Source organism: Pantherophis guttatus, chromosome 2, assembly GCF_059756535.1.
Source record: "Pantherophis guttatus breed Tessera chromosome 2, ASM5975653v1, whole genome shotgun sequence".
NCBI classification, from domain to species: Eukaryota; Metazoa; Chordata; class Lepidosauria; order Squamata; family Colubridae; genus Pantherophis; species Pantherophis guttatus.
Window position 1 is genome coordinate 99420284 of NC_142064.1, and position 23237 is coordinate 99443520.

At 38.1% G+C, this 23237-nt stretch overlaps 1 protein-coding gene across 2 annotated transcripts; it reads right to left on the reverse strand.

Annotated features, from left to right (window-relative positions):
- Window positions 1-294: 294 nt before the first annotated feature.
- Window positions 295-21291, reverse strand: PPP1R3B (protein phosphatase 1 regulatory subunit 3B). 2 transcript variants are annotated; one of them, XM_034410860.2, is made up of 3 exons: window positions 21047-21291; window positions 19781-19885; window positions 295-5595 (listed from the first exon to the last, which is right to left on the reverse strand). In XM_034410860.2, the coding sequence occupies exons 2-3, from the start codon at window positions 19783-19785 to the stop codon at window positions 4704-4706; spliced, it is 897 nt and encodes a 298-aa protein (XP_034266751.1). In that variant the 5' UTR covers window positions 19786-19885; window positions 21047-21291; the 3' UTR covers window positions 295-4703. The 2 variants fall into 2 exon arrangements, with proteins under 2 accessions (XP_034266751.1, XP_034266750.1); XM_034410859.2 differs by lacking the exons at window positions 19781-19885; window positions 21047-21291 and adding an exon at window positions 6578-6805.
- Between the last annotated feature and the right edge of the window lie 1946 nt (window positions 21292-23237).

Below are 23237 nucleotides of genomic sequence, written 5' to 3' on the forward strand. Positions count from 1 at the left end.
TTTTCTCTCAGGATCCCTTTCCATTTTTAAAAATGGAATATTTTAATCAGTATTTTCTATATTACAAATGAAACAAGACACATTCATTGCTGCTGTTTTTTTTTTTCACATAAGCTGGAAAATAATTTTGATTTTGTAGATCCTAGGACACTTTAAGAAACATTGATCTAGAACAAGTCCCAAATCTTGTTTTCTTTTTGTAAAGTTTTCTGTCTCATAATGAGTTGCCAAGTAACTTTTTTTTTTCCAAGTCTTTAATTCACTGTTTGAAAGAAGAGCAAAACTCAATGGACGTTTTATTTGTAACAGTTTATTATTTGCTCTCAGATAAAAACATTTCAAAAAACACTACACAAAATAAATCCATTGTGATTGTAAAGTGCATTTTTCAGTTGTGTAAAAAATATATTTAACAACATGCAAGGCATCCTGAAGCAAAAAAATGGACTATTCCTCATTACATTCATACAGGCAAGAAAAACACAAAAGTCCAAGAAGTTAGCTTTGAAATTTGGAAAGAAGACTGAAATAAAAGTGCATTTTTATAGCCATCCTGGGTATGCATTTCACACTGTCAAGTAATTTTTTTCTCTCTCTAGTCATATCACAATAAGCTAGAGCTGCTAAAGAAGCCAATTATTTGGATTCATGTGTGACTCAATAAGCCATGGCTTTACAAACCCGATGGCCATCCACAAAACAAAGCCAAATCAAGCAAACTTCTATGACTTTGTGCAGTGATGCACTAGTTATAATTAAAATTACTCATGTTTTAAAAATTCAATCAGAGGAACATTCAGATTATGAAACTCCAGTTTTGCACCTCTGGGTTCAGCAAATTGTGTCCTTGCCCCTTTGGCATGATGTTTGATACTTTGATCTACTTTCTTGGAAACCTTTAGGATAGTTTTACATACCATCAGAGGAAGCCATTACAGCCTAGCATAAGGCCTTTGGAAGGTTGAGTTATGGGATATAGAGAATACAGACTTTTGGACTGAAACAATTCAACTGGTGTATGTTCGATTTGTCCAGAGTTCTCCAGTTTAATATTGTTACTTGAGATGTTTCAGTCCTATATCAAATCCCTAGACAGGGTGGAAATATGAAGGATTAATAGAGGGATGGACCATGTGAGTAGGATCTAGATTTATAAACATGTGGCATGTTTCAAGGCTTACAGGAAGAAACCTTCTCTAAATAGGGCCACATATAGTCCTGATCAGAAGATTAAGGATAATGCATTTAAGTTTCCCCAGCTTGATTTTTTTCTACTGGCATGTTAATTCAACATGAAAGGCAGTTGTGAACAGCTGATTTGCAATTTTATTGAGGAGTTGCATGAAGGAACGGATTTTGCACATGACTTTGGGAGATTATTTCTTGAATATACACAAGGATTAAAACATTTCTTGTAGTCTATAGTAACCTTCCCACTTGCAATCCCAAACTTGTAATTTAAACTAATTTTCTACTTTCTAACTACAAATTTACACATTAGCCTTCTGTTTCTCAAGCCCTCCCAGACCCTCCAGACAACCATCCTATCATCTCCTGCAGCATCTGGAGGCCTTCAAGAAGAGAAAGCTTATGATACATATTTCTTTTGAACATATATACTGCTGTGTTCAGTGGCTTCACTTCCAAATGGTTTTTAACATCTTGCTATTTAAGTTAAAGCAGCAGTTAATGTGTGCATTTTATTACTGGTTGTTTCTTGGGGAAATAAAAAATAAATGATTTTTTCCCCATCACATAACTAACCAGAGGGTTCAGTTTCTCTTCACAGAAAGCATTAGTCAACACATCAGAGTGGCTCAGCCCCAAAATCCTTTTCCTCAGAATAAACCCCATTGCGAAAGAAGCCACGCTCTCACTTTTCAAATAGCAGTGGGAAAAGAGACCCATGGCACGTAGTAGAAGTCAAGTCCAGCTTTATCATAACAGGCTTGCAACTGCTGATCACACCATCTACAATTTTTGTTAAAAAATTTTTAAAGCAGCAATAACTAAGACCAATTGGGTATTTGTGCTGAAGTTTCTAATACACAGTTTCTAATGGGTCCAGTGCCAAGTCTTAATTCAAGTTGAAGGCATGCAAATGAAATGACAGGACTCATTATAGTTAAGGAAATGCTGAGAGTTAAGAAACAAGCTGTGGCATGTTGACAGACTTTCTCCATTTTTAACCACAAGCTAACATTCCAGGGCAAGGCTCTTGCATCATGCTAAGTAATCAAGCTTGGTCACTGCTGCTTTTCCAAAATTGCATAGGAGCCTACATGAACTCCTTTCCAAATGAAGATTTTTTTCAGACAGAACAGGGAACATAAGAACTTCATCTGAATATTTAGATACTAAATCTAAAATTCTCAGTTCTATTTCACATTCAGCAAAACTATTTATGGGGCTACTTATTCAATCACCACCATTGATTGGGACCAGAACAACTGATTTGCTTTAAGGTTGAGTTATGAAACTCTAGTAAGTATATCTTTGAGCTTTCAAGTAATTTCACCATTTTGTTATAGATAACTACAAACAAGCACTGAAAAGAGTTAAATTTCTAGTCAGTTGGATTTATAATCCAAGGTGGAAAGTCTAAATGGCTTTCTTTAGTATTAAACAAGAACCAAAGAAGGATTGGCCCCAAGAAATGATAAAACATGGGTGTCCCCTGTAGTTACTACAGTTTTTGCCAATAGGGGAAAATATTTCGGAAAAGAAAATAGTGATAAATTTATGAAGCTGAAGCAACATTTTGGATTGTTTTGCTCTGCCTGCAGGGAATGATTTACCGTTTTTGGTTAACCATCTTTCCCTCTCAACTTTACCAGAGTTCAGGAACCTAGGAAATTGATATTTCATTTCATACTACATATGCCCATTAACAAAGAAAAGATCAGGATATCTGTCAAAAGAAAGGGCAATCTAGCCCATTGCATAGTTCAGTCAGGAGAAACTGACAATAATTTGAACACTGATTTCATTATTAAAAGGACTCATGTTTGACACATAGTAATCACTGGAATTCATTCCTACTGGCTTTTAGTTTTTCTATAATAAAACTCCTGGATTCTTGAATGGCTGTTTAATTCACGCTGCCACAATGTTCTGCCCTCACTTCAGCTGCCATTGAAGGCCAACACCAGAAGATCCCCTACTCAGAGAGACTGCCCCTGTGAATCTGGACACACAGAAACAACAGAGCACATACTCCTCCAGTGTCTCTACTACAGAGACATTCCCACTAGGCTCATCTTGCCATCATTGCATAAATACCCAGGGCATAGAGGACAATCCTACATCTTCCTACTTCTTTCAGATATTAACTCTGCTAAAACATTTGTTGTTTTTATGCATATACTTCGTTTTATGTCTTTCAGCTTCATATAGTAATTATTTTTTTAGACTTTGGTGTGTTTTCTATGGACTGGAGCCCACTTTCTTTATGCAGTAATAAACAATTGATTTATTAATTGGTTCTAGTCCAGCCTACTGTTGAAAGCCTGATACCAAGTATTAATAACTCTAGAGAGATCAAGCATTCTTGTGTCTGACTTCAAAATGTCTGTTCTACCACTGAGTTAAATTACTTCTGAGCATAAGCGTTGAGGACAACCGACAACTCGACTGAGTGGGTATCCATTATTTGACATGATATCTTATTTATGTCAGTAACATTCAATTTATAGGCATTTTATAAAATTCATGAAACAAAATGAAATTTTAAAATGTTCTTCACCCAGATGACTTAAGCCCAGCAGGCCCCAACAAAATTAAATGTAAATAAGATGGTGTCATGAGGAGTTAAGACTTAAAAACAATTTTATTCTTAACAGTCCATCACCACTTAATAAAGGAGGGAGGAGGGAGATAAATAAAACCATCTAAATAAAATTATTACTTATTGTGGAAGCTAAAATGCTCCATCAGCCTTCTCCAGGCCACTGACTGTTCCGCCTGGAGATCATAGGAACTAAAGTCTGGCACACCCTGAGGGCACCAGGTTGGTTAAGGGTGGATTATGTGACTAGGCTACATAGGGCTTGTTTGGTTTAGCCACTGAAAGAAATGTACATATGTGTTTAGGAAAAGAGATACAGGCAGAATGGTGAGTAAGCATTTTGGAATCTTCCCAGAAACAAGGCAATTCCTAAAATGGAAGGAAGCAAAGGATCATTTGAGCTAAAATTACAGTCTTTTCCATTTGGGACTCTCAGCCTCTCACAGATTGTACAATCTGATTAAGAGAGGAGGAGGAAGACCGCTTAGCTCATCCCTGCATCTTGTTTTTTCTCAGAAAGTTGGTTTTATCAAAAAGGTGCATAGCAAGTTTGATTCCAGAATACAGAAAAAAAAGGGGGGGGGGATCTGTTCTTGCACAGCTCACAATACTGTAATGTATCTCAAAAGCCCAGAAACCAAATTGCCCAAACGACAGCACCAAGTGCTGAATTCGATCTGTGGCAGCCATGTCACAGGAGACCATCTCCTTTTGTTTAAATTCAAAGGAACATGAAGACAGCATCTGCCCTAAAAACCTTTGCAGCCAGGAATTTTCACGTTTCTCTTTGTTTCCATTCTGTAAATACAAACTTCAGTTCTTTTGCCTACTCTGACTCTGCAACCACCTTCCCAAGAGGGTTTTCTATCTCTGTTTCTTCATTCTTGTGCAGTAAATATAATCCCGAGGCTCTGATTTAGTAATAAGGGCCAAGTTTTTCATATCCGGAATAGCTAGGCCATTCAGGAAATAAACCATAAGAACACCGGGGGCTTCCAAACTGATCAAAGGCAATCCCAAAATCTGGCTCACTACAAGGCTGCGAAATCTCTCGAGCCGATTTGAGTTCAGAGCGTATGATCCTGTAATTGAACCCCTTGTTGCTATCCCAGTAGACTTTGCCATCACATTCATAACACACTGCAAACTCGATTCTTTCATGGGCTTGAACCCGCTCTGGCAAGCTAACATCAAAGGAGAATGTATCCTTATCAGAACTGGCATAGGTGTCCTTCACGTATTGGCATGGGTGATCCGTGAAGGTTTTCCAAGTATCAAAGGTCATCCGAATCTTGACGGCCTTCTCAAATGCCAGATTCCTGACTTTCACTGTACCCACAATAGCTTTATCTTTCAACATGCAGTTCTCAAGACAAACACAGTCTGCCTGGAGGCGATTCCGGAAGTCCAAGTAATCTGCAGAAGGCTGTACGAAATCCAAGACAAAGTCATCATGATCCACCGTGGTCAGGCCCACAATGTTGTCTATCAGTTCTGTGATGTTCAAGGGAATATCCAAGGGGTCATCAAATTCTGAGAACACTTTCACCACTGTCAGAGCCAAGCCCCGGCTGTCTGCAAAAGAAACCCTTTTCTTCGCCCTGTTCCCCTGAAGAGCTTGGACCTCTGACCCCAGCTCGTTCAGCATGGGGCTGCTGTTTACATGGATGCAGGGTCGCAAAGGCGACTTGATCTTTGGGGCTATTTTGTAGGCAAAGCTCTCTTTCCGCAAAGAGGGCGCTCGCAGGTAAAGTTGCATAGCTACATCCACTGCCATTCTGGGCTTTTGAGGAAAAGAGTCCAAGATTCTGGAGGAGGAGATAAATAAAAAGTAAAATTAGAGAAACACATTAAAGAGTTACAAAGCCACATAGCAGGCCGCAGTCAGTCCCAATTCTCTGATTATTATTATTATTATTATTATTATTATTATTATTATTATTATTATTATTTTATTTCTATACCGCCCTTCTCCCGAAGGACTCAGGGCAGTGTACAGCCAATTTAAAAACACAAAACACAACAATGATTAAAAATTAAAATAATTAAATAGATTTGGCCGGTTTAAAACCCCAAAAATTTAAAATACCCCAATTTAAAATTATTATATTGATAGCCCGGCCTGGCGGAACAACAGGGTCTTCAGTGCGCAGCGAAACACCCGGAGGTCGGTGATCTTACGTATTTCCGTAAGTGTACCTCTGGATAACATGTTTTAGCAAAGCCTGCTCATTTTCAAGCTTTGTATTTTTAGTTATCTCATCAAATATATACTGGACTCTTGCGGGGTATATAAAACTCACAGCCTTACTCTTGCTTAACATCCTTGATAAAGGCAATCAGATACAGGTCAGAAGTACAACAAGAAATGTGGACGTGTAACTCAAATTTTTAGCGTTTGGCAGCAAAACAGTTGGATTTACAAGTTGATATGTCTTCCCTGATCTAGTAACCAAATGGCATATTTACATTTTCAAAAATAGGAATTCCTCCATGGAGAAAGTGTATGAACCAAGTTGTGGCAGATTTCAACAGAAGATGCAACTAGTAGATGAAAACCGTGTTTCATATCATTTCACAAAGACCCCCAAGCAAATCTCCCCAAACAAAGACCCAGAGTTCAAATTTCTACTTGATCATGGCATTCTCATATGTCCTTTCATATCACAGAACCACACCTTCCCCAACATTAGAATACTAAATCCGCCTCAGATACTCTACTGAAAAAACATCTGTCTTTCTTCTATCAAAAGGCAACATAAATGGCACAATAGTTTACCACACACTCACCCTGTAACCCAGAAAGAGTTTGGTCGAAACTGCATTCCAGTCTGGAGCATTCTGAACGGTTAGGTATTCAAAACCAGCAGAGCAATAAAGCATGGACAGGCTTGGAGAGCCGAGTAAAACACAACTGCCAGAGGCTATGGCTTGCGTTTCTTTCACAGCAAGTTCTCCATTTCTCTAAGTATTGGGAACATTTCTTTCAGTGTGTAGAAACAGGAAACAAAATAGACTGCAGCAAGAAAGAGCTGCCCCGACTTCTTAACTGGAGCGGAAGCCACAGCAGACCTGTGACTTCACAGATTTACAGTTCAACAATATTGAGACATTTCAGGAATTTGCATCGATGTAACTATGTCAATGAATTTGAGTCACAGTACATCCAAATTCACTTCCGTAAAGCCTTGCCAGGATCCAGGCACAAACACGAAAAAGGATTATATTAATAATATGAAGAAATACTGCCTACAAGAAAACTACCTAATTCCTTCCTACTTGCTAGATTTCTTGCAGTTTTGAATATTACATAGATTCGGAAACAGGTGGCCTCAAATTACATGGAATGAATGAATGATCTTTCAGTATTTGTCCAAGGTTCACTTTTGAGTTAACTACAGCTTAGAGCAGTCATTAACATGCAAAATAGCAAAATCTAATCTACAAAAATTGCAGAATATATTTACGTAAGTAGGCAAATTATATTTTACACTGCAAGCCAGTCTACATTAGACACCATATTAGTCTCCCCCAATCCTGACAAGTTCCAGTCTCTATGGAAAGTCAGTTTACAAAAATACAAATAAATTGGCCTCAGAAAAGAGTTTCCAATAGTATCAAAAGCTTTAAAAGAAAAGGGGCAGTTCAAGTTAGTGCCAACCAGATGTTTTGAATTACAGTTCCCATAATTCCTTGCCTGAGCTGTGAGAAATTTAACAGCTAAGGTATATTAGTTTGGCTACCTTGAATTAGACACTGAACCTGGACTGGAAATAAGATTTTTAAAATTACTACATAGGTTGTCTCCTATGAGTCAGAACTGAAGAAGCTTCTTGGATGATAAATGAAACATTTTCAAGGAAAAAAAAAACACAATGAATTCCAGTTGCCTTTTGGAAAAGCACCTTTGGGACAACCATGACCTGGATGACTGAGAATCTTCATGTATATCATCTGTAATTGCTTGGAAAGAAGATGAAATATAAATGTAATAAGTCAGTAATAATTATACTATGAAGCTTGGAACGCATGTATAATTGTTACACAAGCCACAGAAGCTTCACAATTGATTGGGAATGTATAACTTATTTGTTGGCATTAAGAACTATACCATCAATTTAGAATTTATAACAACAAAATTCAAAACCCAGGCAAACCACCCCTCCAAACCCCAAGAGGTTACAATTTTTTCCAAACAATTTCAAATGAACAAATAAGTATCACAGTGACTATGAATTCTAAGAACTAAGAATTCATGCAACAAATTTTTATTCCAGTTTTTAATTCAAAATTGCTGAAATTTCTGTAGAACATTTTGCAAATACCGTGTTTCCCCGAAAATAAGACCCTGTCTTATATTTTTTTGAACCCTGAAATAAGCGCTTGGCCTTATTTTTGGGGAGGCCTTATTATTTTGGGGCACATGGAGGAAATGGCGGAGATTGGCTGCGCATGCGTTTAAATATTTCGGGGAGGGCTTATTTTCAGGGGAGGGCTTATTTTAGCGCATGTGCTCAAAAGCCTGATTGGGTTTATTATCAAGGGATGTCTTATTTTCAGGGAAACAGGGTAGGAAGCTTTCATCATCGATGAAACTTTGAATCATGCACACACAGGATCCGCCAACAGATAAAACTGCATATGCCAAATTCCAAAACTTCTTTTATTAATGTCTGCTGTCCTCAGCTGTGTAGAACAGGCATCTTAAAACCCCTGGCTTTCTCTCAGGTTCTTAGGGAATCAAAGCAAGAGATGCCTCCTTCTGTATGTTTGGAAATGGTTGCCTAAACAAACTATATTCTTGGACACATTGCTGTTTCCAAGAAATTTTAAAGGCTTTTCGCCATGAAGATCATTAATAGTGGATAAGGTTGCAAGATATGCAGTACAAAATCCATAGGAGGAGTTTACCAGACATTTTCTCTAACATATTTGTACAGCAATCGTGAGAAAGTGTAATACTTCCTCTGTTTGATCTTTATGAAACAGCCCAAGTTTTTCATAACTCACCAAAAACATTCAGTATATAATTTTTGCCCAGTTGAAAATCATATTGTCAACCATTTTAATTTGTTTAGAAAAGCCACCAGCTACTTGACGTTAGGAACCATAGATAAAAATTGATTTCTTGTTTGATAAGAAGGCAATAATTTCTGGTGAGATAAAAGCCTGAAGGCTATTGCATTTGGAATCCAGTTTAACAGATCTGCCAGTGGCATTCAGAGAAAGTGAAAGCAGAAAGTTGTAAAGAAATAGAATTTTGGTAACGTAGTAACTTTCTCTACCATATAATTATCCACCTTCAAGCTAAACCAGAGTAGCAAACATTTTTGAAATAATTTCCTGATATGCTTCATTTTATACTGGAGCCTGCTTACAAGTCTTGGTGAGTTTTTGCTACTATGAGTCCCCAGAAGACTTGTTCCGATTCATACATTCAAAGATCAAATTACCTTTAATTACTCTTACTAAAACAGAAACAAAAACCACCACTTTAAATGTCACAACAAGTAAGACTTCCAACAGCAAGCTAATAAGATCCAATTTCAAAGTAGGATCACCAGGTCCAATAATTGGAAACTGACCAAATCCGTATTTTCCACAGAATCTGTTTTGCAACAGAAGGAGCAGGTTTGTGGAAAAATAGGGATAGTTTAAAAAGACCACACTTCTTTAAAAGTATCCCTGTAGGTTAAGTCTATTTATGAGATGTAGCAGCCTAAAGCCAGCTAAATTATATTTGGGATTTTTGAAGGAGCTAGACATAAATGGTGGCTCAATTACTTCTTCAGAGGGGTAGGGATTGAAGGGTCCATAGTGGACTTCATCATTACAACCTGCTTTTGTGTTGAAGTCCCTACCTACTAGAATATATGCATTGGGAAATTCATTCAGGCAAACATTAAGGAAGATATCAACCTGTTGCCAGGTTTGGGTTACCTGTAACTAGAGCTGCTGAGGGGGAAGATAGAAATTAAGGCACAGTAAGGATACTTGTGCAGGGGCAAATGGAAAGGATTGAGAATTCCCCCAACATCCATGTCTCAAAATGATTATATCAAATTTGTATAGGAATCCAAGAAAATCTGGCTCTGCTTCTTTTGAGGCCTACCCAGCTATGTTCCAACAGAGGACAGAGAGATCCAACCTTTCAGATGCCAGGGACCAGCTCCACGCAGGGTGGTTTTTCCGTGGACCGGGGGTGAGGCATGGTTTCATGTGCTGTCTGGATATCGCGCATGCATGGATGGGGCTTCATTTGCTTGCACGACCCGGTTCCTAACAGGACATGGATTGGTGCCAATCCGCAGCCCAGAGACTGAGAACCCAATTAACAGGATATAGTAGTCAATTTGCTGGTTCTCTCAGAGTGCTGTCTCTGGATAATTGTTCAGGAGGTGCAACGCTTGGTATGAGTAAGTTGGTGACTGAAGGAAAAGATGGAGAGCAGACCTCTTGCTGCCAGTAAGGGTGGCTAGTACCCTGGAGGCAATTCCACAGTGCAAGTTGTATGGGTAGAACAAGTAAGGCCAGATTGAGGATTGAAATCAGGGGATTGGTCATGTTCAGGGCTCTTATGGAAGGAGTATCCTTAATCTAACCTCTGAGACTTTTTCAAAGCCAAAAGCCTATATATCAATAGCTATGAAGAAATATATAAGTAGAATTTAATGCTACTTATATGAATATTACATACATTTCTGAAACCAAAGCAACTAGCAACAAAGCAAAATCCGACAAAGCAAAGCAGATGGTGGTGGTGATGATGATGATGATAACTCATTGTCAACAGGTTTCTTAGTCTTCAAACTGGTTCTAAAAGAATAGGAACTAATTGCACTTCTATAAAGATTTCTGTAAATGACTACAAAGAACATTTACCCAGGGGGCGTGCGTGTCAAAAATGTTAAGATAATGTTTATCTGACTGCAAAATTTACACACAGCCACAATCTTGACCCCCCACCCCCCTCACCGCCTTTCCCACAGACACTCCTGGAGACTATTACATGTATGCTACTCTTGCCTTATTTGAGAATGAGGACATAAATATAAACAAACAAAGCCATGCATCTTTTAAAAAACAGGTTTGAAAGTCACTAAATTAAGATCAATTCCAACTCTCCAGTTCACCCAAACAAGCAAGTTTAGCACATGACAGATTTCCTCCACTGCTGTCTGCCAGATATGTTGGATTTCAGTTTCTATAATCTGCAGTCTGCATGCCCAGGGAATCTGTCTAGCTATAGCTGAAACAAACAAACAAACAAAAAAGCAGATTTAAATGTTCTTTCAACCTGTTCTAATGCTTTTTAAAATCTCTTGAAAATACAGGCACTATTTAGTAGTGGCTGTCATGTTCCAAATAGTTCCAACAGGTGCACAAAAACAGCTTTCAGACATACTGGTTGTCTTTTCCTTCTATGCAAATTGCAAGAGATTTTTGTTTCTCAATTAAAAACATATCCGGAAGCTTTTTACTCAATCTTTGATCCCCACCAGACTTCCCTTTATCTTACCCGCACCGCCTATTATAAAGCTTTCAACAGCTCTTCGTGACCTTTATTGTGAAAGACTGGTTTCTCAATTTTTTATAACTTTAAGACCTAGTAGTACAGGTCATCTTCAGAGCCCTGAGCGTTAAACATATTTATCTGCCATTTCAAGGGTGGAATGCATGAAGTACTACCAACCCTGCTGAATTCTTCCTGGTATTTGTGTGGACCATGGAATGCTTACCCTTTTTCTATAACTATTTGCTGCAATCAAAAGTCTGGTTCTTTGAGATTATCTCCCCTTCCCCCAAAGTATAATAAAAATACTTAAGTGGTATGAAGAAAACCTGCCCTATCAAGTTGAAGTGGCGTTTTAAAGCATGGGAGGGGGGTTAATGGGAAGAAGGGCTTTATGAGTTGTAAGTTGGATATAGAAGAATATATAGAGGGTGGCCCAGCAAAAGTATTAATTCAAAGAATTAACTAAATGTCCAATTCCAGGAATGCAGGTTGAAGAAATAATCATCTTGTAGCTTATAAAGCAGCAAGGTTATTTATACTTGCATATTATTGCAGGCATACGGCAAAGGGTAGCTCTTGCATTTTAGTATTCATTAATAAAGTATTTTCCGGAGACTTCCGGTTTGGCGTCCCAGCGATGCAGTCAGGAAAATAGCGGGCTCTGATAAGCCCCGCGAAAACCCTGACTGACGAGCCGCCGCCGATGGGTCTTTGGACTGAGCCTGTCTTGTAGGGACAGGGGAAGGAGAGGGGTACCTCGGACAGCTGAGAGGAACAGGCAAGTTCCTCGGAGGCCGGAGGGAACCCTCTGAATCGGCGGCGGGGGGAAACAGCCATGGCGGCTGCCACGAAGCTGGGACAAACCAGGAAAGAATTGTGCAGGAGGAAAGAAGAAAGAAAGAACGATGTGCTTTGAAGCCGGGTAAGTGACACCAACCCAGGCAAGAAACAACATTAGACTATGGACTTTTACTAATAAGACCCCCAGCCTTAAACAGCGGCTGCAGATTTGCGGGGCTTGAAGATTTTGTAAAGTAACAATAGGGGATAACGACCCATTAAGGAATTTACTTTAGTACTGATTGTTTTGGACGAACTGGCTATTAACAAATTAGAAAACTGAGTTTTCCTTCAAATTGGAACAGATTCGATCTTTGGAAAAAGAGAAAAGCAACAAATAAGGATTTAATACCTTTAAAAGTTAGATGAAGCAAGGCAAACGGATGGTTACATAATTGCTACAAAATGGAGATTGCTGTGACTAAGCAAAAGTGTAAATTGTGGAGACTCACCTTCTGTTTGAAAAAGAACTATTTTGACTGGCTATTTACCTGGGATTACTTAGAAAATAACTATGGATTTTTGGATTTTGGAGATTCCTATTCTGCTTATGGATGGTTTTATAAAGAAAGAAGAAATATAATGGAACTAATAAAATCGAAACTAACTGGCGCAGGGACGAAAGAAGTGGCGCAGGAACAAAATAAGGAAACTGATGGATTCTACATGGAACAGACTTTTCAATAGAAGTAAAATGATATATAGAGTTTCAAACATGGATATACTGATTTTGAAGTGGAATACTTATGGACAGATAGGGAAATGAAGAAATAAAATAGATAAACTTAAAATGTAATGTTTAAATGTTTGAATGAGTTTTAAATATAAGCAGGTGGTGTCTATGTAGAAATAAAGATGGAAAATAAAAGAAGGTAACTAAAATAGAAATTTGATGTTAAGGTGGTTAAAAATGATATTTTTACAAAAGCATAAGAGTATATATTAATATGAGACAAACTTAAGAAAATTTATTAGACTATGGGAGAATAAGTGGAGAATATGTTTGATGTAACATGTTTTAATTTTAAACGGTAAACAAAGTTGAGAATGGTAAATATGATTAAATGTGAATGATTAAGGAACTATTGGATGATAAAATAAGAAACGCAGACTTAAGTAACAAATTGTGATTGAATTTAATGTATGTTGGAATTGATCAACATTAAGAAATAGGTTGGGAAACACCCTGGAAAAGTACATTTGGAAATAATTAAATAATAGATAAATATACTGAAAACATTCAAAACAAGATATGCTGGGTATCAGCCAAACAAGAGGTGGAGATGTCGAGGAGAATATGCTGGAAATCAGCCAAAATAAAATATGCTGGAAATCAGCCAAACGATAGTTGGAGGTATGGAGAATATGCTGGAAATCAACCAAAATAAAATATGCTGGAAATCAGCCAAAATAAAAAAAATGCTGGAAACCAGCCAAACAACAGTTGGAGTTATGGAGGAGAATATGCTGAAATTCAGCTAAAATAAAATTTGCTGGAAATCAGCTAAACAATAGCTGGAGATATAGAGGAGAATATACTGGAAAATAGTCAAATTAATATGGGGTGAAAAAGAATATGTTGGAAGACAATTAAAATGAAGTGAAATGATTTTGAGATTATTCTGTGTAAAATGAAATGTGTAATAGATGATAAACTCAAGAATAAGTGTAAATTGACAAAATTTAAGATCTAAAGATTGGAGGAAATGGGTCCAGACATTAAGAAATACAGATAGAATTTTGATTTATAAATTGAAATAAAAATAGAGTTGTATATATTGGAAATTAAGATTTGTGGTGATAAAATAGTAAGGTAAATACTTAGATTAAGAGGTTATAATATTTCTTAAATTTGTGTTTTGATATTGATGTTAAAAGAAGTAATGGAGGAAATTTAGGAAAGAGTTAGAGTGATTGTACCTATTTATGACCGGATCAAGACTTCGTTCTTAAAAGATATATTTTATGTTTATGTGGGGGAAAAAAGTAAAAAAATATTTTTTAAAAATAAAATAAAATAAAAATAAAGTATTTTCCAATCTGTGACCCAAATGTAGCTCCTGGCAGCCAATTTACAGCCCTCCAGCACCTTAAAACTGCACTGCTGTAATTCAGTAGGAAATAGTTGGTTTTCAGTGGTGCAATATTTGTGCTAATTCCTTCCAAAAATTGGAGGGGGGGAGGAACATTAGGCATCTGAAAGGCAAACGGCATTATTTTTCCAATCCAACTCCCCTTCCTCTACATCATACAACCCATAGTGTCTCCCAATCTCTCTTAATTCAGTCTTTTTGCTGCTAAATTTTACTTGCCACTTTAGGCCAATTTCACAGGGTTTTAAACACTAGAAATGAGTGCAGTAGGGCTTCCAGGGACTTCCTCTTCTCACCCTTAGTCTTAAAACTTCAGGAAAACCACAAAGAGCAAGCAAAAAAACCCTATTATACACTTCCTGTGATACCACAGGAGACCTTATGAATAGCTCTCCAGACAGCTGGTGTTTACGTGTCAAGTTGCAAGTCTGACACAAGCAAATTGTCCTTCCTTACATTTGAGCATCAATAGCTCTCCTGGGAGATGGTAATATTATTTATTAGATCTATATCCCAGCTGTCCTCTGAGGACTCACAAGAACACACATGCGCAGATGTTCCTTATTTCATCCTCCTATCAACAAATCTGGAGGTAGTTAGGTTGAGAGAGAAAACACTGGCCCAATATCCAGTGCTGAAATCCAAATTTTTTTACTATTTTTTTTTTACTACTGGTTCTGTGGGCATGGCTTGGTGGGCGTGGTATGGCTTGGTGGGCGTGGCTTGGGAAGGATACAGCAAAATCTCCATTCCCACCCCACTCCAGGGGAAGGATACTGCAAAATCTCCATTCCCACCCCACTCTAGGGGAAGGATACTGCAAAATCCCCATTCCCACCACACTCTGGAGCCAGCCAGAGGTGGTATTTGCCAGTTCTGCAAACTACTCAAAATTTCCGCTACCGGTTCTTTGAACTGCTCAAAATTTCCGCTACCGGTTCTCCAGAACCTGTCAGAACCTGTTGGATTTCACCCCTGCCGATATCACTCATTGACCTCTAGCATTGTAGACTTGCACCCCTCCCCCCAGTTCTGTCCAACATATTAACCACAACATGATGCTGGCTATATTGTGGGCTGGACCTCTTTCAACTGATCCACTCATATGAAGTAAACAATGGTATGCTGCTAGCATGGGAGCCAGCCATCTGAGCTTTACTACTGCTGACCAAATCGTAATCGCAAGATGAATAGCAAAGCATCCAATTATAGGAAATGATTACTGTCATCCTGAAGATATCCTAGACATCAGTAGCAATCTATTCAAAGCGAAAGGTGCTGCCAATAGATAACATAAATAAGCAAACAAACTCCTTGCTGCTTGTTGGCTCCTATTGAGGTCTATTTCTTCTTATTTTATGATATTAGTTTCATTACTATTTACAACCACAGCAGAGGACCCCTCTATAATAGTTCCTGACATATTTTAACAAGTGCCCTCAATTTACAGATAGTCCTCAGTTTATGTGCATTTATTCAGCGCCCGTTTAAAGCTATAGCAGCACTGAAACAGTGGACATAGAACTGGTCCTCAGAGTTCCGGCCACCATAGAACCTCAGTGGTCATGATCACAATCTAGTTTACAATTACAATGTTGCAGGGAGCTACGGTTATGTGATCGCCCTTTGTGGCCTTCCTTGCTGGCATCCCACAAGCAAATTCAACAGGATAGCCAGTAGAAAAGGCCACAAGTGACTCCAGTAAGTTGGTCTTGCTTTTTTTTTCCATTTGTAGTACCTGCCTATCCTGCCCATGCTTCTCCACTGGCCTTCCCAGGTCCTCCCCAGTCTCCACCCCCCTAAAGCACCCCATGCTATTTACCTAGGACTTCCGTCTCGTCCCACTTAATGACCCGCATGTGTTGGGATTACAACAGCAACCAAAACTGCCCAGAATTGCCATTGCCAAGTGATGCAGTCACGTGACATTGCCCTTTACAATCACGTTGCTTAGCGATGCAATCCCAGTCCCAATTGTCATTGTAACCCAAGAATGTTATTTTTCAGTAGCACGTATTTTCATCTACAGATCTTTCATATTACAGAAGAGGTTAAATGCCATTAAAGACCAGTCCCTTTGGTCAATTTGGAATTTTTGAAAACATACTAGGAATACCCATAAAATGTCACCATATATACCTAGTGAGATAACTCCCTTACATCCTTTAGCCTTCCAGAATGCTTTGCACAATCTCTACTTATTATACTGTATATATATGTATGTATAAATGTATATGTGTATATATATATATGAGACATTTATATTTATGTATTTATGTATATATGTATGTGTGTGTGTATATATATGACATTATATACATATATATATATATACACACACACACACACACATTATATATATATACTTTTCGTAGGTTTTATGTGTGTTTTTCTTTTAGCCAGGTTTTTCCTACGTAACCAAGATTTTTCTACAGCCCTAGCTCAGTGGAGTCACATCCACTCGATTCTGGGCAGCTGCTGGCTGCCAGAAGAAAAAAGCCAGGGCTAGGGCTGTAGTAAAATCTTGGTTACATAGGAAAAACCTGGCTAAAAGAAACACACACACACACACACACATACACATATACATACAATGTCATATTTGCAAACAAAGGTACAATTGCACACCATTTTATTCTCTAAGATTTTCTCTAGAATTTTTATGGGATCCAATTTTCTTGAGACTAAAAAGGAAATCTTTGGAAGTCCTGAATCTAACTATATCCTGTACCTGTTAAGACCAAACTGCAAGTCTCAGGCCTTGCCCTCACTCCAACTAAGCAGTACAGACTTGTTTCTGAGATCTTTTTTTTTTCCTGACCTTTAAACATATTTTTTTTTATAAATAATTTTATACAGCTGCCCATTTTACATATGTTACACTAGATGGCTTACAAGCAGTTAAAAGATATCTTACCTGATGAGTCTTAATTCTAAGAAATATGAACATTACAATAGTAAAATATAAATGATCTTAAGAGAACCAGAAGCTTTATAATAAAAGGTGCTTGAATTATGATTACAATTGTGATTGAAATTTTGGTCTTAAGTCGAGGCACATGACCAGACTCGATTCTTATGACCGTTTTTATGATAGTTGTACAGTGAGTCACCGCGACTAAGTGAATCACATGGTTGTTAAGCAAATCCATTTTTTTCTTTCGTTCTCATTTAAATATAAATTAAATCATTTCCTGACCTTACAGTCTTGCCCTGGTCTCATTAACCTCTCCTGTTTCTGACTACTCAAAAACTTAGATAACCATGGACTTACACACCTCAAATTTATGCAATTTAGGTCATTATGCTGACATTTTGAAGCTGAGAGAAAAATATCAACCTACTGAGGCCATTGTTGGTCTAGGAATTGCTTTTGCAGATCGAAGTAAATTAGTACACATAGTTGTAAAGACTATAGAAGTAATTCAGTCAAAATGCATCAGAATGCTTTATGTACATTAATCCTGGCCAAACATATTTCTTTGGCTGAACATGGGCTATGACACTATGGAAAATTTGAATATTACCTAAAATTAAATTTCTTTTTTGCCTCTTCTTAGAAGAAAATGTATCCTTGGTTGTTGTTTTTTTTAACTCAAGCTTCTCAGCTCATTCACTACTTATGCTTGGATTAGAGAAAACCATGCTAGAGGTCAAACAAAGGATCCTTGATATGGATCTGCATACTCAAAGTTTCAACCCATTGTGATGGGGGCCTTTGCAGCAGATTTTTATCAAGACATACCGGTAATTGGAATTCTTACACTCTCTCTGTTCTGCACAGGAAGGCACTTACACTAGCAAGCTCTATGTTTTTTTTACTCCTGCATGTTTGGAAGGGGATATTATTAAAAGGGATGTTACTCAGAACACTTCTGTCCTGTTTGAATGTGGCCATCAGGACAATTTTATAAGTGTTGCTGAACTACCCTTTATACCATACTTGGTACTATGAATTAATGCTTGCCTTCCTTATTAAATGAATGGGCTGGCCTGAAATGCACATTTTATAAATGGATCAATCAACCAATATTTCAGTGAACTTTGTTTCATTTTGATAAATTTAAATTGCTATTAGAATATGCTGGGAAATTAATTATAACTGGGCTAGAAGGCCACCAACATTTAACGATTAACTTTTCTCCTTCTAACATGCTAGCTCCCCATTGCATTTACTGAATTGTATTGGTTTTTCTTTTCTTTTTTGGTCTTTGACCACAAATTGTAATGACTAGATTATGTCAAGATCCTTTTAGGCCATGATGTTGATTTCCACCTCTGAAAACAGCAGCCTTTCCATTTAAATACAGCATCTAAAATTCAGAACGCATGCTGCTGTTGTACATGTGGGCAAAACCAGAAGTGATGTATCCCTTAACTATCTTCTTTGTTAATTATAAATGTGCCTGACCTGGCCCCCTTGGAATAAGAAAATGAATGAAGACATAAGGGAACAATGGGATTTATGGTTAACTGTATGAAGCTGACACTCTTAGTGTGGAAATTTTAGGTTTTGTAATGATAGCATCCATTCCTATTTATGCAATCTCAGCTAGATTACCAGTCTTGTTTAAAACTAAATATTTATCTTATCGATATCTACTAAAAATAGTTCACTGATTGGGTCAGGTATTATATTTTGGGACTTGCTAAGTGCTTTACACTGTTAGTCATCCTTCTACTAATATAAACAAGTCAGCAGCAGGAAATCTAGACCCCTGGATATTTGAAGGAAGAATTTGTGATGTCAGGTGTCCCCCTGTTTATAATACAGAAGTGCAGAAGTGCAGACTGATCCTATATACAGTACACAAACCAAAATACATCTTCACGGTTGAGAGAATATAGTCGTATGTTAATTAAAGGACTATGGATATTTGACAGCATCTCAAAAAACTCCAAAATTCTCTGGGGTGATTTAAATATGTCAAGATATTGACATATTTTGTATATAGACATATATACATATATAGCCATATATAGAAAGATATGGGTTGTATATCTACAGAAATATATCTATTTATCTAAATAGATATATTTAAATTTTGGGTTTTTTTAATATTGAGCCGAAATTATTTAATAATTTTAAATTATTTTAATTGTTGTTTGTCTTTGTGCTTTTAATAGGCTGTACACCACCCTGAATCCTTCGGGAGAAGGGCGGTATAGAAATAAAATTATTATTATTGGTTAATCTTTAGTGAGATTCACAGCCTTTGAGGCTGGTTAATAGGTCAGCAGCTCGAGTCCTAACCAAGGACCTAGGAACTGTTAAGGTATCGTCGGAGGATGTAAGCTGATCCGAGTAAGGTGGTTTTTTGTAGAATCAAAATGTTCAAGTCCAGCAAATTTAGAATTTCTAAATAGCGGGGTAGATGATGATGATGATGATGATGATTATTATTATTATTATTATTATTATTATTATTATTATTATTATCTGGGAGTAAATCTCATTGAATTATTAATATATAAGTGATTGTGGACAAGAGAAAATTAACCTTCAAAAGATCCCTCTTGCTTCTTAAAAAATGTTTGACATACCTCATAGGGGCAAAGGAGATGAACTGGATTGCTGTTTCAAGCTGTGGGGCAGAAGACAGAGGTACACCAGAATTTCACATCCTGCAGGCATTATAAATTCATTCCCTAAAACAAGAAGGTATGGTAGGTGAGTATATCTGAATCAAGCATCAAATCAGTCCCTCCCATTTTTATATGCATGCCAAAGGAAACTATCTTCAAAGCTCTAAGGAGGTAAGATAACAGATTGAGAAATGTCTCCATTTCTCCAAGAGATTGCCCACCTTCTTTGAGCCACAAGAAGCTCTTCTGGAAGAAACTGCCTTAAAGACACCAGGCTGAGTCTCCCAATGTGCTATCTGATAGGTGGCTCTCATTCATTTCAGCCAGCCCTAGGGCTGAACAAACTCCTTAAAACGAAGGTTGGAAGGTCAATACCCACAACTGTAAAGAAGTACTCTTAATCCTGATGGGTTTAATTAGTGTCAATTTGCACCTTAAAACCCTTTTGCTATTTGCACGACTTTTAAAGAGAAGTTTATGGAAAAATTCCATTGGATCCCAACACAAACACCAAATTAATCATTCACCACCCCGAGTGAATTTTATAGCTTGCTCCGAGCTTGCAGATAAGACGAGTGTTGCCAGAGGGGGGCCACACTCGCCCACCTAGAAATTCCAAGATGTAGCCCAGACCTGCGATCCGCACCTTGTCAGGTCGTTTTTATTCAGCGGCCGGTGCTTTTAATTCCTCCGAGCAACTAGTTCACCGCGTCCCTTTCTTTTAACATTCAAAAAATCCATTCAAGCATTGGGGGCGAGAGGGGGGGAGGAGGAGGGAAGAGGGAAAATAAAAGTATCAGAAAGCTTCTTCCCTTTCGCAGGAACCAGATGCGGAAAGCAGCATTTAACATAACATACAGTACACGGGCGAGCCACTTGCGAAACTCAAGCCGTTTCGCTTCCAAGACGATTCATTCCAAATGTACTACTTTTAATTACTCTAGCTTCTGTTAATCGCCCTAAGATCGTAGCCCTTACATTCATCGATTTTAGATGTTTCTTTTTCACGCGCTCATCCTCCCGCCGACCCACCAGGAACACGAGTTATGCTAACCCGGATATAGGATTACTGCTTTGGGTACGTTATCTGAGTATAAATTTACATTTCTTCTATGGCTCAATTCTAAAGCCAACATCGGAAGCAAACACTGAGAAATGACCGGCTCAGCCCACTTTGAAACAAGTATACTAGAGGTTACATTTTCCTCCTCTCCCACTTAATACCTGGAAATTTCAGGATGCTTAAAGAGCACTTCAAGATCTCCGACTGTTCCTTTTCCCTCCCCACAGAGCAGCGTTTGGCGCCTTCTAACTGAGAGTTATATGTAGAGCGAGCGGTTACTGCAATTGCTAAAGATGATCAGGTCAGCCTTAAACCAACTCCTCCTGGGTCATCCTGCTGCCCTCGAAGCTCCGATCTTGTTACAGAACATGTGAAGAAGACCCGTTTCCTCCACGAAGGCTCCTGCAGGGGTGTGAGCTGCGCGCTAGCCAATGGGCGCGCTTCGAATGTCCCTCGCCAGCCAATGGCGGAGGAGCTTTCCCGTGGAAGAGCAGCAGGCTAGCACGTGAACGCCAAGCTGGCTATGTGGGAGTGACCGCGGTTCCAGTAAACGGAGAAGCTTTTCTGCTTTGCGGGGAGACTCGGAATGGGGCTGCAGCCACCCCTGACGGAGAAGACCGCCGTGCGGAGCCCCCTCCCCCCTCCTAATCCTTCTCATACAACGATAGGGGAACTGAAAAGGTGGTTGTATACAATAAAACTTTCGCAGGCCTTTACCCATCCCATTCGGGGTGTAATCCCATAGGAATGCTTGGTAAACGCGGTACCTTAGTTTTAATACTGTGTGAACATATTGCAGTGCACGAGAATTCGGAGTTTTCAAAATGTTTCAAAAATGGCAATTTAAATTCGACAGAAAACAGACGCTTTGGGCGTAGTAGTTCAGGCACCAGACTAGAAATTTATAGTCCTCTCTTTTGCACAAAGTCACTTTGAGCTAGTCCGTCTCTCAGTCCTAGGAAGCAGGCAATTTTTTTCTTCTAAGAAAACTGCAAGGACTTGTCCAGGCATTCACCAGGAGAAGGGAAGGGAAGGGAAGTTATAAGTATATTTCAATATAAGGTTTGCTGTATAAATTTCTTGCTCAACCCTCTTTTTCTTTAAACTGAAACAATCCTTTGGATGTAAAGGGTGTAAGTGCCAGGTCCTGATTAACAGGATGAATTTCATGGCTGAAGGGGGTTTGAATCTGCTTGAGTTTAACTTCCAGGCTTCCAGCAGTTGTTACCGGATACATAAGACTTTCAGGAGCATCTCCATGGAAACTTTTTCTCTCAGGAATGTTTCATGTGTGGATTTCACTAAAGGTGATGCTTCTCATGTGTGAATGGCTGTCCCAGGTAGAATATCTTAGCTGCAAACAACTGTTCCTTTAAAATGTTTTCCTTTTTACTAAAACATAGTACTTACTGGCAGATGGTGTGGGGAAATCAAAGGATAATAATATGAACTACAGACAATTATTTGAGTTCAAATTCATGTTGTGCCATGAAGTTTGTTTGATTAACCTTGGGCAAATTACTGATACTGTAAGCCACTGAATGGAATTGTGATGAAATGTTAACTTGTCTTTCAATATCAACTTTCTCTACTACTGTGTTTTAATTAAAGTTTTAATTAAATGTTTCTATTTATAGCAGCTGATAGTTTGTTTTATGACCTGTTAATTAAGATGGAGAAGGTTGACTATCTTGAAGTGCATGCATTCAAGTATCCTATGTCTGCACATACTTCCAGTTATACTCGCACACACCATGCTCATTCATTGCACAGAATAGTAACGAGCAGATCTGTGCCCTGAGGAGCTTGCAGTCACGTTGTTTGACCTGAAATGTGAAATATGAATATCTGTATAATCATGATTGACAAAAATTTGCAATAATGAATGGCATGCATTTGGAAATGAAAGAGATTAAAGAGTTGATATAGGCCTGGAATTTTTTTAAAAAAATGAAATAGTTCAGGGTAACTTCAACAGTTTCCAAGTAGTTTATCAAACTTTCTATTTGGTCACTGGGAACCCGGCCTGATATGATTTGATCTTGATCAATTAACTTACTTATATCTTCTGATGTCCTTTTGCAGTAGGATTAATGTATATTGACAGTATGCAGTGCCCTTTGGACAATGAAAGTTACAGCAGCACTTTCAGAAAATTGATGCAATCACTATGTTAGTCAAAATTTATGCTGCATGCATGTACTGGGTGATATTTTTTGGGAGGGGGTGGAGACGTTCAATGAAAAGAAGTTACTGGATTTCAACACTTGCATAAACAACTGGGATTTTTTTGCTCCATTTGCATAGTATAAAGAATAGAGATATAAACAATTGTTTTATCTGTTCCAGTAG